Genomic DNA, 12960 nt, shown 5'->3' on the forward strand with positions numbered 1-12960 from the left:
TTTAAAGTGCCCGCGTCCTCGGCGGCCCCGCGCGGGTCGGGCGGGCGCACTCACCCTTGGATGCCCGGGCTGTACGCGCGGCTCTTCCACGGCGTGCCTGGCCTTGCCGCCTGGGCCCCGGGGCCGCCCCCTCCGCTCAGCGTGGCCGCGCGGCTGCCCGACAGCAGGTAGTTGAGGCCGTACGTGCTAGCCTTGTTCTCGCGTTTCCGCCGGCCCGGGTGGAACTGGTGCTGCGGCGGAGAGCCGGCGGGCGTGGGGCCGCGTGGGCCGGGGTGTGCGTGGGCCGCGCCGTCGGCGAAGCTGAAGAAGGTGCGGCCGGCGCTCGCGCGGCTGAGCGAGGTGCTGCCGGAGGACGACGACGACGAGCAGCCGGGGCTCTCGGTGCCCGACTCGGCGTTGGAAGACGACGAAGACGACGACGACAGCGACGGGGACTTGTGCAGGCGCCGCGCGCCGTCCGCCGCGGGCCCGAGCGCCGTCAGCAGAGCCGGGGGCAGCGCGGAGGGGCCGGGCGCGGGCGGTGGAGGCGACGCGGCGGGCGCCGGCCCCGGGCCTCCCGCGGTGGTGGCTGCCGCTGCTGCCGCTACCGCTGCCGCCGCGCGTCCCGCAGCCCCGGGCGCGGCCGCCGTGTCCAGAGCCGGCGAATTGAGGCAGAAGTAGGACGCGAAGCCGGAGCCGCCGCGGCCCACGCCCTGCGAGGTCTCCCAGATCTGCATCCACAGGGCATTGGCCGGCCCCTTCTGCTCGGGCTGGATCCAGGCCACGCGCGGATCCATCCACGCGCCGCCCCCGCGGGGCCCGCGCCGCCCGCCGCGCCCCGCCCCGCCCCCGCCGCGCCCCGGGCCGGCCGCGCGGACGGACGGACGGAGACGGACCGAGACGGACGGACGGGCCTGAGGCGCGCGGCTCCGGTGCGCGCGCGGGTGGGCGGGCGCGGGCGGCGCTCGGTGGGGCGCGCGGCGCGGCTGCGGTCCGGGCGGCTCAGGAGGCGCGGGGAGGGCGAGGGGGCCGTGGCGGCGGCGGCGTTGCGTGCAGGCGGCGGGGAGAGGCCATCGGAGGGGCGGCGACCGGCCGAGGGGGCGGGCCCAGAGCGCCGGGCCGTCAGTCCGTCACGGGGCTCCTGCGGCGCGGCGCGGCGCGGCGGCGGAAAGACGCCCTCGGCGGCGGCCGGGCGCGGGGAGGGATGGGGGCCGCCGCCTCCGCTCCAATGAGGGGCGGGGAGGCGGCGCGGCGGGGGCGGCGGGGCGGAGGCGCGGCCTCCCTGGCGGGCCGCGGCGCAGTGCGCACGCGCGGGGATTTCAAATCCTCACTAGACAGCGCCGCCTTGGTTACCGCGCCTGCGCCCTGGGAGGCGGCGGCGGGGAGACGGCGGCGAGGGCGCCTGCAGACCAGACAGACAGGGCGGGGCCGGAGGGGGCGGGGCGCGAGCCGCCGCGCCGCGCGTGCGCAGAGACCTCGGGCGGCCGGGTGGAAGTTTCCGCGACTGGCGTGCTGCGGTTGCCGGTCCCGGCTGACCGGGAAAACGAAACTGCTGCGACTGCGCCGGGCGAGGGTTGCGGGGTTAGCCGCCGCCCTCTGCTCGCCAGTCTTGTGCGGTCAAGTGAAAGGTAGAGCCCTGACCCGCGTGACCCACCGCAGTCCCCAGCGCCCCGCCGAGACGCGTGGTTTGGGATGCGCCACGGGCCACGCGGCCGGTGAAATCGGAAGCAGTTCCAGCGTCCTGCGCGTTTTTGTGCGGGGCGAGCCTGGGCAGGAGGGCAGGTGCCCGGCAGATGCAGGCTGTCTTCTCCGGTTGCATTTGGCCCCGCTGCACCCCGGCTCCGCTATTTGTGAGCCTAAGGGAGCGGCTCGGCTTCTGGTCCGTACCACGGAGGAGCAAACTGTCCTGAGTGCTTGGCGCTTCTAAGGCTGTACCAACGTGGACGGGCCATAGTGCGGACTTAGTTCCTTTGGTCGGGGGCGTAAATACGAATAAATGTTTAGTCTCTGGCGTTTTCTAACCACCTGTCCATGTGGCGATCACCGCCAGTGCTGAGAGAGAGCCTGCGTTAAGCTGTGTACAGCGGTGCGTGTCTCTAATTCCAGCACTTGGGAAGCCGAGGCAAGAGGATTGCAAACATTACAAGCCAGTCTAAATCAAAGAAGCCCAGTCCCAAAGAGATAGGGTGTGTTGTGTTGAATACTACAGGAAAGAAAAAAAAAACAGTCCTTAATTTGTAATTCAATTTTAATGGATCAGGGAAAATACTTCGAGACCTGGCCCTCTTTGCCTTCCATCCCTATGCCCTATTGGCTGCCAGGCGCATCCGAAACCAAACCATTACCTTTCCTCTCCTTGTTCCTTCCAATCCCCGCTACCTTCGGTAGGTCTGTTTCCCCCGTATCCATCCCATCCTCGCCCCCTTTAGCTTCTACCCACACAGCAGGTGGTTCTTTAAGGGATTTGTGTGTTTTTATGTCCACACATGTATGCATACATATTTATGTTGTTACTTTTAAGAAATCAGATCCTCTACCTCCTTAGAATCGTCCGGGGGTTTGCTCTTTCGATGCTCTCCTTCTAGACTCTGTGTTGTCACCTGTCCCTCTTCACAGCTATCCCATAACCTCGCTTGCGCCAGCCGCACAGGGTGGGGCACACTCCTGCCCCGGAGCTTTCACACTGGCTCTTACAGCTTCTTGGCATGGTCATCTCCAGACATACATGATTCCTTCTTCCCCTTTTCATTTTCATAACTTCCAAGTGGTTGTAGACCTTGTCCTCAACTTCCCCATTCCTTTCCCTGACTGACCAAGAAAACAAGTTTTGCCCAGAAAACAAGTTTGCTCCTTCCCCGTTCTGGAGACTGGGAAGTCTGGCATCAAAATGTCAGCAGGCCCTGTTGTCTCAGAAGGTTGTACAGCAAAAACTTGCTGCTGCTTCCCAATTTCCTCTAAGTGACTGCTCTTCTTGGCAGTCCTGGGCGCTGCTCGCCTGACCACAGCACTAACCTGTCTCCACAACTGCATGACACTTTCCCTGCGTCCGTGTCTTTTCCTAGGGCACCTGTCATGTTGGACTGGGCTCACCCTGACAGCATCAGCATAACCTGAGAACATCTGTAAAATCTGTCTCCTTATAAGTCCATTCAGGTACCCAGGACAATGGCTTGAACACCTTTTGATTCTACCCACTACACCATCTAATACATAGTTTCACTGTGGTCCCTCTACTCCATCAGAATGACAGGTCCCTAGGGAGAGGAAGGCTCGTCCTCTGCTGGACATCAGCTCTAGGACAGTGTAGCATAGAGAGTAAGTCCTCCAGTGTAGCATAGAGAGTAAGTCCTCCCATGAGTGCTAGCAGAATGGCCAAGGGCGTGAGAGCACTGCGGTCTCCTTGCCAGCTTCCAGGGTCTGTCGTCCATGCTGCCATTGTTTTCTTCTTACGGTGCTTTACTGTGGGTGTTTTTTCATAAAGTGCCATGTTCTTTACAGTTGCCTTTAGCTGCCCCTCATCAGTCAGCCACCGTACAAGTTTTATACTTAGAACAAAGGTTTTGATCACAAACATTCTATGTAAAATAGAAGCCATATCTTTTTTCTGAGATTTACTTATTGAAAATGCACTGCATGTGTGCCTGGTGCCCATGGAAGCCAGAGAGCAGTGTCAGATGCCCTGGAACTGGAGCTCCAGATGGTTACACGGTACCGGGTGGGTGATGGGAACCGAACCCAAGTCCTCTGCAAGAGCAGCAGGTGCTCTTCACTGGTGAGCCATCTCTCCAGCCACAGAAGCCATGTATTCCTTCATGCTCAGAGGAAAACTCAGTCTTGGAAACCCTGGGCAGGGAGATCATTCTTCTCATCTGTTTCCACAGAGAATAAAACCAACACTTTCTTTTTGGGGCTTGAAGGGCTCACACACTTAGGTCTGAAAATGTAGACTCGAGTTCCCAGGCTGAGTGACATATTTGAGGGTAGCAGGCTGCCCTCAAACCCAATGTTCAGTATTTCTCAAAGTCAGCCTAGGGGCTGAGACAGCCAAAGGTGGGCTTTCCCAGAGGGTCACATTCATGCAACTGATACTTGGCTGGCAGGCAACGGGGGCACAAAGGCTGACAACCTCATGTGTTTCCTCATGCCACAAGATGTCACTGCTTATTTTTAGTGTGGCTGAGCGGGGCGAGAAGCAAGCAGGTGTGCACAAACTTTGAGCTGGCATGTCACCATTTCTCAACACACCGTGAGCCCAAGTTGGGTCTTTCTGTCTTAATGGATGATGCTGCAATCACACACATGGTGTGTGGATACAGGGCAGCTAATATTAGGGGCCCCACTGTCTCCCCATGTGTCTGTATCTTCTCTTATTTATTACTTTTTAAAGATTCATTTATTACTATAAATAATATAGTAAGTAAGTACTATAAGTAGTCCATGTACCCGTGTGCTCATGCATGCATGCAGATGTCTGAGGAGATCAGAAGAAGATGTTGGATATCCTGGAACTAGAGTTACAGAGATGGTATGCCACTAACCCGTGTCCTCTACAAGAGCAGGAAACACTCTTAACCACTGAGCCATCTCTCCACTCCACCCCACCCCCACCTTCTTATAAACACGCAAATCGTTGGAGTTAGGACCCATGTGGAATCCAAGGTGTTCTCATCTCTCAGTCCCTAACCAGTTATATCTATAACTATTTCTAAGCAAGGTCATGGGCGGAGGTTCTGAGAGTGAATTTTGAGAGGACTCTCTCCAGCCCTCTACAGAGGCTTAGATCTGGAGGCAGGTTCCTTTGCTCCGATTGTAAGCCGTGAGATAGCAGACCCGTGGTGTGGTGGCACAGCACCCTAGCCTGTACAGCTGGCCTCTGGTGAGGGCTGTCCCGACCGAGTCCTCGTGTTCCTACTGGGGACTTGAAGGAGAAGTAAAGGACAGTGTCCACTGCATGTGACCTCTTTGGTCAGAACAGCAATCATTTTCCAAGAAAACCTTTCTACACTTTTTTCATTACATTGTATTGATGAACTGACCATAATTATAACCATTTCAACTGCCAGAGAGGCTAAGAAATGAGACAAGAAGCCAATAGAGTCATGACTTGTACTGGGCATGAGTGGGGACAAATGACAGAAGGGGGGATCTGCTACAAAGAGAAAACCAGTTAGGGGAGGGGACCACAAAGCCAACAGATGTATCTTCAGTCTAAAAGCCTGTTCTGACTTTTTCGGGTCATCCTTAGAATAACTCCGCCAGGAGAATGCAGCCCTCTGATTTCAGGGCCCTAGGTGACACCGCCTTCTCCCCAGCAGGAATTGTCAGCAGGATTGACTGTGTCTCCACAAGAGGGCACTTTGATTGCTGTAACTGGGAGGTCCCTGTACAGACAGATGACTTGCACAGGCTCTGTGTGAGCGAGAGAAGAGATTCTCAGTGGAGAAAGTGGAGATGCACCCTGAATGCACAGAGGAGGTGGTGGGCAGAAGGGGGAGTCCAGAAGAGCTTCCAGACCAGTAACAGGGCCGATGGGGGGAGCTCTGGGTGAGGGCGATGACCCAAATGCTGAGGCCCGCACATGGTAACAGGCCTGACGAGGCGGTGTCGTGCTCTGACACTGAGGAGGCCCCCTTGAAGGTTTATTCCTAGGACAATGCAGTCTGACCGTGTTAGAAGAGCCCACTCTGCCTGACTGGCTGAGGTGACAGCAGGAAATCAGTGACAGGCGCAGGTTTTAGTGTGGAGATCATTCAGAAGGAGACAGTGAGGGTCAACAACCATGGCCACTATAGAAAGTAATCTCAGGCTGGAGGAAATAATGCGTTGGGAGCTTGTTTCTTTTCTTATTTTTTTTTCCAAGGCAGGATTTCTCTGTGTATCTTTGACTATCCTGGAACTCACTCTGTAGACCAGGCTGGCTTCGAACTCACAGAGATCTGCCTGCCTCTGCCTCTAAGTGCTGGAATTAAAGGCGTGTGCCCAGCGAGAGCTTATGTCTGGCACAACCCTGTCAGTGTGGGCCCAAGGTGGACAAGGAGTATAGGCAGGAGGACTCAGCCCCACCCAGCCTTCCAGGGATTTGGATATCCAGAGATGTGGGTGACAGAGAAGGGACTTCAACTCTACCTTGTTATCTGGGGATCAAGGGTGTAAGAAGGGGGGCTCTGCGCCACTCGGTCCCTCAGGATGTGGGTGGGTAAAGGAGTAAGTCACAAAACAAAACAATCCCACACCAATTTGGAATTATGATTAATAAAAGGGTTATTTATTTAAAGGGAAAAAACTTACAGATCACCGTCCCAGACAACAGTCTCCTGCATGACCAGGAAAAGCGTCTAATAGCCAGAAGCAGAATCCAAAGCAAGCGAGAGAGAGAGAGAGAGAGAGAGAGAGAGAGAGAGAGAGAGAGAGCTGCCACTGCTTATTTTATTTTTAAAGCAAAAGACACCACACCCCAGTGGGCTGGTATCTCAAAGGCTATTGGCTGAAGGAGCAACAGTAGCTCCCTCAGCACTTCCCCCCTTTTGTTTAAGTAAGAGAGTTCTAAACCTACTACAAAATTATGTACAATAAGAACAAATATCCTTTTTTAACTATCTTAAGTCTTGTATAATAAATAACTTGGCCAAGTCATGAGAGGAAAGTAGCTACATTTATCTAGTCTTTAACCGCACCGAAGATCTGAGAAGGGAAATAATGTTACCTGAGTAATTAACAAGAGAGAGCGAGAGGGCTGCCGTCACATATTTTTAAAGCGAAAGATACCACACCCCAGTGGGCTGGTATCTCAAAGGCTATTGGCTAAAGGAGCAAAAGTAGCTCCCACAGCAGGTGGGGAGGGGGTTCAGCTCTACCCAGTCAGATATGGATTTGAGGGCAGTGTACAGGGCTCAGCTGGAACAGAACAGGTGGGCTCTCTCTGGGCACTGGGCAGGGGCTAAGCATTGGCAAATCACCGTTAGTGCTAATAGTGAGTCCTTAAAGTTTGTAAGCCTTCCTTCCAGTGGGCATTTTCTGTAAGCCAAGACACCAGGATGGGCAACCTGACTACCTAATTAGATACCAGACTCTCTCTTGTTACCCTAGCTTCCTTGAGCAAAAGAACCGTCACCTTAACTGCCGGCAGGATAATGCTTGTGCCATCCTGAACACACCATGCACACCTTGAGATAACTGTGAAGCACTGCAGATGGTTGCCCTGGCTCTCGGAGGGACAGACCCAGACAGGGCTTGTCGATCTGTACCAGGCTTGCAATCACAAGCCTCCTCGAACCATTCCTACCTGGGAGAGAGGAAACATGTCTCCTACTAGAGGGAAGGCTATGATTTGTAACAGGACCATGACTGGTCGAAAGCACAATTTTTAATAACCATAACTGGTCCAAAAGAAATGACTGGGATTGGTCCAAACGGCCCCCTTTGAGGCTGTGTAGGAAGAATGCTTGGGTTCCCAGTGAGTTGACTGGGAGACCTCCTCCTACTTCCTGTTCAGTGTAGTGAAGAGCTGTCTTGACTAGTCTGTCCTGCTTCCAGTAGTACGTGCTGAGCTGCTGACACAATCAGCAGAAGATAGAATCGGCGTGACAGTGGCCACTGAGGCCACCTGGGCATCTCACTGACCCACTGGGATCCCAGCTCTTACAGGGGGAGACGATTGCACGTGACTGATCCCAACTGCACCCAATGCCCAATTCCTGTCTGGCCTTCTGGGTGCCACAGCTGCTCCGGCCGCATCCCAGCTCTGTGCTTCCCAGCAGAGATGGTGAGTGAGGCTGAGTCCTGAATGCAGTCACTAACACCTGAGGGCTGAACAGCCCGAGAACAGTCAGGACAAGAGGACCGCGGGAAATGGAAAGACAGTGACAGAGTGGGTCACAAACAGCCAGAGAGGGGAGCTTGTGGCCCTGGCCACCGGAAGACCTCCCCAGAACCGTCAAGTCTTCCAAGCCCAAGGGGCTCAGACCCAAGGCTGACAGTTCTAACACCGAACTTGTCCAAGGCCCAAGGGCCCCAGTACCCAAGACTTGTGTGGAAATGGTATTGCCATTGCTTTCCGCCTCTTGCTCCAACTGGCTGCTGTCAAATACCGAAGGAAACTCGCATTTGGAAAGCTTCTTTCCTATCTGTGACCCCATCCAGGTGGAATAAAAGAGTGCTCAGAAGGCAATAGGGAACTGAACGTGAGGTGGGGACTCAGCGCCATCCACTCCCTCAGATTCAGGTGTCTTCCCATTCCCTTGGCCCTGAGAGCCCTCTGCTTCCTGGTGGAGGCGAACAGGGGAGAGAGAAATAGGAAGAAGGTCCTGAAGGAGTTTGAGTGGCCAAGCCCGGGGTGATCAGTACACCTCTTGCGTCCAGAACTCAAATATGTATTCCCAAGAAAGTCTGAAACTAGCAGATGTGTGGTGCTAACTCTGCTATAAACATGTGGGGGTGGTAAAGCCACAGGATCCATGACTGGTCCAGTGTGCGGAGGCAGGAGAGAGGGCTGTTAAGAGCTGTTGGTTTCCGCTGAAGGGACTGTGGCAGGAGGGCTTGGGTGTGAACACGGCAGCCACCACTGGCATAAGTCAGCGTGAGTGATGGCGAAATCTCCATGGAGTCCTTGACACTAAACGCTGATGTCTCCGGCATGTATTCAGCTTATAAGATGTTTCTTTTATTTTTTTGGCACCGACTAAAATCTATAGTGCAGAAGACAAGTAAGTTAAAAATAAGGCAGGACCATCCATGTTTTCCCATTTCTCTTCCACGTCCCCTCGCTGTCCTGGTTGTAGTCTGAAGGGACAACAAGAAGTGATTGCTGAGGGCCAGTGTTGCACACCACAGGCCACGCTTGGATACTTCCTGCAGCTGAATCAGCCAAGCTGGCTGGGTTTCCTGGCTGAGGTCACGTCTCAGGATAGCCCGGTACCACACCTCACCACCAGTGCCAGCAGTCAGTCAGTAGAGGCTCCACCCAGGTAGGAAGCCTAGGTGAGTAAACCCAGCTTTTCCACCCCAGGGAAAATGTGCAGAACCCCCATGGGAACCGAGACTGTAATCAGGTCAACCTCTCATGTTTCCGCGAATACCAGGACCTGTGGGTCCAGTTTTTCAACTTGGACAATCTGGTAAACCTCTAACCTTGCACGCCGCATCCTCAGGAAGGGATGCATGATCCTGGTCACTTACACTAGTGTAAGTGTAATATGAAAACTAATTGTGACTGGATTTCAAGAGTGACCACCCACAGGCCCTACAAGCGGGCAACTCTTACTGCTCTGAGATTCTACAAGAAGCTGGGATTTCCTCTGAGCCTCCCAGTGTCTCTGGGCCTTTTCCTCTGAGGTAGAAAGGCAGTGCACAGACCCACACCCTGCCTCCCACTCGGGCTGGTTCTCTCCCACCAGCTATGGGGGCTGCTCTTCATCTCTGTTCCTCAGGTTGTTCTGTATTCTCTGCCCACCCTTTTCGCTGGCCTGGAATTCACTCTTCAGCCCAAGCTGGCCTCAAACTCGGGACAGTCTCCTACTTCCGGTTCCTAAGTGTGTTTACAGGTGCGAGCCATCACATCCAGGTTGTACCCATGGCGTTTACCAAGGGGCGATGGGAGTAGCTAGGTAAGCCTCCAGAGGGAAGCCGCCCTGAGCGCCTGTGTCGGATGAGGGCTTTCTCACCCACAGTACCAGAATAGGCCTGGAGAATTCTGAACCACGCAGCTAGACTGGATCTCCGAGGCCTTCTCTAGAGGGTCGTCCAGTGTGCTCCATGGACAGGAGCAGGCTGGGGACCATGCCAAGCCCGGGGAAGAACTCTGCAGAGTGGCAGTGGGGACAAGTAGCCACAGCATACATCTTGAAAAAAGCCACCAGAAGAGTTGGGCAGAGTGTAGTTTAGAATGGCTGGAGGTCCTGGTTTCCTGATTTAGGGGACAACAGGGCGAGCAAGAAATGCCCCCTGTGTGGGAGGCACCTTGAGCTAGTTGACACGGTGGCTGGCACTGAGCACAGCCGCCTGGCCAGGCCTAACCAGGAGCACGTGCAGGAAGACTCACAGTTCATGGTGGCACCAGATGAGCAGCATGCTGGAGTGGGTATGGACCTGGGGAGCCACCAGAGAGAACCCAGGGGGCTGGGAGCTTGCCCCTTGGTCTTCACGAGTAAGCCACATGGCATTCCAACCCCCTGAAGTTTCTCAGTAGGGTGGAGGCATGCTTAGAACTTTTCGAGGTCCTATTCAGTAAAATATGTGGGTCCTACTACATGAAGAACTGGCTCAGCCCCACAAAGGCCTAAAAATAGCGAGTTTACAGACCTGCAGATTCTTTCCTCATGACAGCAAGGCCTGGCGGGCCCGCTGGCTGCCCAGGAGGCACCCCCCCCCCACCCACAGCTCCAGACACAGACAGACCAAGGCTGGGCTCAAAGCCTTGCCTGCCGGGGCGTTTCAGGGGACACCGCCTACAGCAAAAACTTGGCCATGACCAGCTCTCTCTCTGGTCCAGGCATTGGCTGTCTATTGCCAGCAGGGCTCCTTCCTTCTGGATTGTTCTTCGGAATGTCACCTACTTTTTTTAACCTCAGTCATCGGGCCGATGGTGACCAGGGACGGCAGGAGAGAGTGGAGAGCAGGCAGACTGAACGAGCGTGGTGCCCCATCCCACAGGATCCAAGTTTTGAGGAGGAGTCAGTTTTGTTCATTTTAGGGCCTCGTCTTCCTCCCAGCAGAGAAATGACGCAGGGATGGCGCCTTGGCAAACATCCGAGAGAGGACAGTGGGATCTGCTGCCGCCACTCCGATGCTTTGAACTGTCAGCTCTCAATCTACCTCTGAGAGGCATCAGCACCCTTACGAGTGTGGTGACCCCACAGCCACTCTGGACCTCACCCGGGTGTGGGCGCTGGTCTGCAGCAGTATTCCAATCTCTTGGTAATCCAGGCAGGTGGCCAGGAAGGTAAATCTGCCAAAAAAAGGATGGGAGTTGGTTGTAGCTACCAGGGACTCTCCACAACTACACACACACACACACACACACGCGCGCGCGCACACACACACACACACACACACACACACACACACACACACACATGCAGTATAATGGGCTGGGGTCTGAGGGAGCATCTCTCCCAGGAGTTTGTTCTTTTCCTCTCTGGAGGGCAGTCAGATGTCTGATGGAGCACAACCGGCTCAAGGAATGAGACAAAATCCCTATTCTATGTGGCTAAGGTTCTCTAAATATGAACGACTTCATAAATTGACTTTTGCTCATTTCTTCTATAAAGAGCAACAGCCCCCAGGTCTTGATGGCTGGTCAGAAAACCATGACACAGAATGCTGGGTCTTCCCTCCGGTTCCACTCCACATCCTTCCATTCAGGTTCAGAGACTGGATTAGCAGTCTTCCTCGGTCTCATGGCTGCGGCGGTCAGGTAAAGGCCCTGCTGATGACACAGGGATGTGGTGCGGCCACCTCAAATCACATCTCATGGGCGGCACCAACCTCAGGGAAGCACAGTGAACCTCATGATGTGGGGTAGGGTGGGGTGTGTGATTCTCTGGCAGAGATTAAGGGGGAGCAGCAGGACACTCTCTCCCTAATGTAAAAAAGTACTGTGTCCCTGTAGCTGTCTGTCTGTCTGTCCATTGACCTAATCCACAAACAGTGCTCCAAGTTGGCGCTTGTCTGATTTTTCTTGCCTCAATCTGACTGACTATAAAAATAGCCATTAACAAGTCTGTGACTTCTTATCATAAAAGTATTTAAAATTAATGGATGTTCTGCCTCAAAGTTGTTTGGAAACAGGGGGAGGGGGAGAATAAGACTCAAAATCTCAGCTTTTGTGAGTTATTATCTGATCTTAGATAAATTCATCCACCCACAACATGCTAACCAGGCAACAAATCCACATGTTGTTTCTGTCCTGTGGTAAGTAATGGGTGTCCAGCAAGGAAGGGCAGGAATCCAGGCCCCTGGCACGTTTCATCAGAAGGTCAGATGAGGACTCAAGCCTGATACCCCTCCCCCATGGTCTCTAACACTGAGCCCGCGTCTCTGAGCTCACACACCCTCCCCTGTGGTCTCTAACACTGAGCCTGCATCTATGATACCTGATAGCCCTCCCCCATGGTCTCTAACACTGAGCCTGCATCTATGATACCTGATACCCCTCCCCCATGGTCTCTAACACAGAACCCGCGTCTCTGAGCTCACACACCCTCCCCTGTGGTCTCTAACATGGAGCCCGTGTCTATAATACCTGATAGCCCTCACCCCCGTGGTCTCTAACACCGAGCCCGCGTCTCTGAGCTCACACAAGGCAAATCCTTCGGGGTGCAGGTGTTCAAGGCTGTGCTGAGTTCCCGCACTGCCTACCGTGTGGGCAGTGAAGAGGCTGTGAGTCAGCTCAGGCTCTTATCAAATTCTCTGTGGCAAGAGTTTCTAAAGACTAGAAGTAGGGAGGTCCCCTGCTGGCCCATTGTCACCAGCACCATGGAAGGACACTGCATCCTCTCAGAGTGGGTAGATGCTTGCCCAGCCCCTTCCTCCCTGTCCATGGCCCTTTGTAGAATGTCTTTGTTCAGACTCCACCCTCTCCTCTCTGATGGACCCCTTGACCCCTCTCCAGCGTGTGGACTTGCTGTCACCTCCCCGATGCACTGCCATGCCCACCTGAGCGCCTTCAGCCCCATGGCTGCATCCTCCTTCCACTCTGTCCGGCATGAGTGCTGTCCTTCCTGACTGAGCTGCTCCTCTCCTTTGGTTCCATGCAAACTAATATCTGGTCTAGCTATCCATTAGGAAGCTATCTTTCCTGTCCTTGTTCCTGACCTGTGGCTAGTTCTCTTTGAGGTTACTCACTTCCATTCCTATATCTGAGGATTCTGCTGTCCCAAACCTGTACCCGGGGACAGCAGCAAGAGCACAGCCAGCACTGTCCTGCATGTTCAAACAAGAGCCTGGGGGAGACTACCCAAACATTGCTGTCGACTATGAAGTTCC

At 54.7% G+C, this 12960-nt stretch overlaps 1 protein-coding gene across 4 annotated transcripts in view; it reads right to left on the reverse strand.

The window, feature by feature from the left end:
* Positions 1 to 839, reverse strand: part of Tent4a (terminal nucleotidyltransferase 4A) — a 33685-nt gene extending 32846 nt beyond the window's left edge. Inside the window, exon 1 of one of the 4 annotated variants that reach the window (XM_085676573.2) lies at positions 55 to 839. In XM_085676573.2, the coding sequence (XP_085532699.2) occupies positions 55 to 776 (722 nt within the window). In that variant the 5' untranslated portion in view covers positions 777 to 839. The remainder of the gene's footprint in view (positions 1 to 54) is intronic. The other 3 variants (XM_085676572.2, XM_085676571.2, XM_085676570.2) reach the window with 3 other exon arrangements.
* Between the last annotated feature and the right edge of the window lie 12121 nt (positions 840 to 12960).

Source organism: Myodes glareolus, chromosome 15 (assembly GCF_982192425.1).
Source record: "Myodes glareolus chromosome 15, mMyoGla1.1, whole genome shotgun sequence".
Taxonomy (NCBI): Eukaryota; Metazoa; Chordata; class Mammalia; order Rodentia; family Cricetidae; genus Myodes; species Myodes glareolus.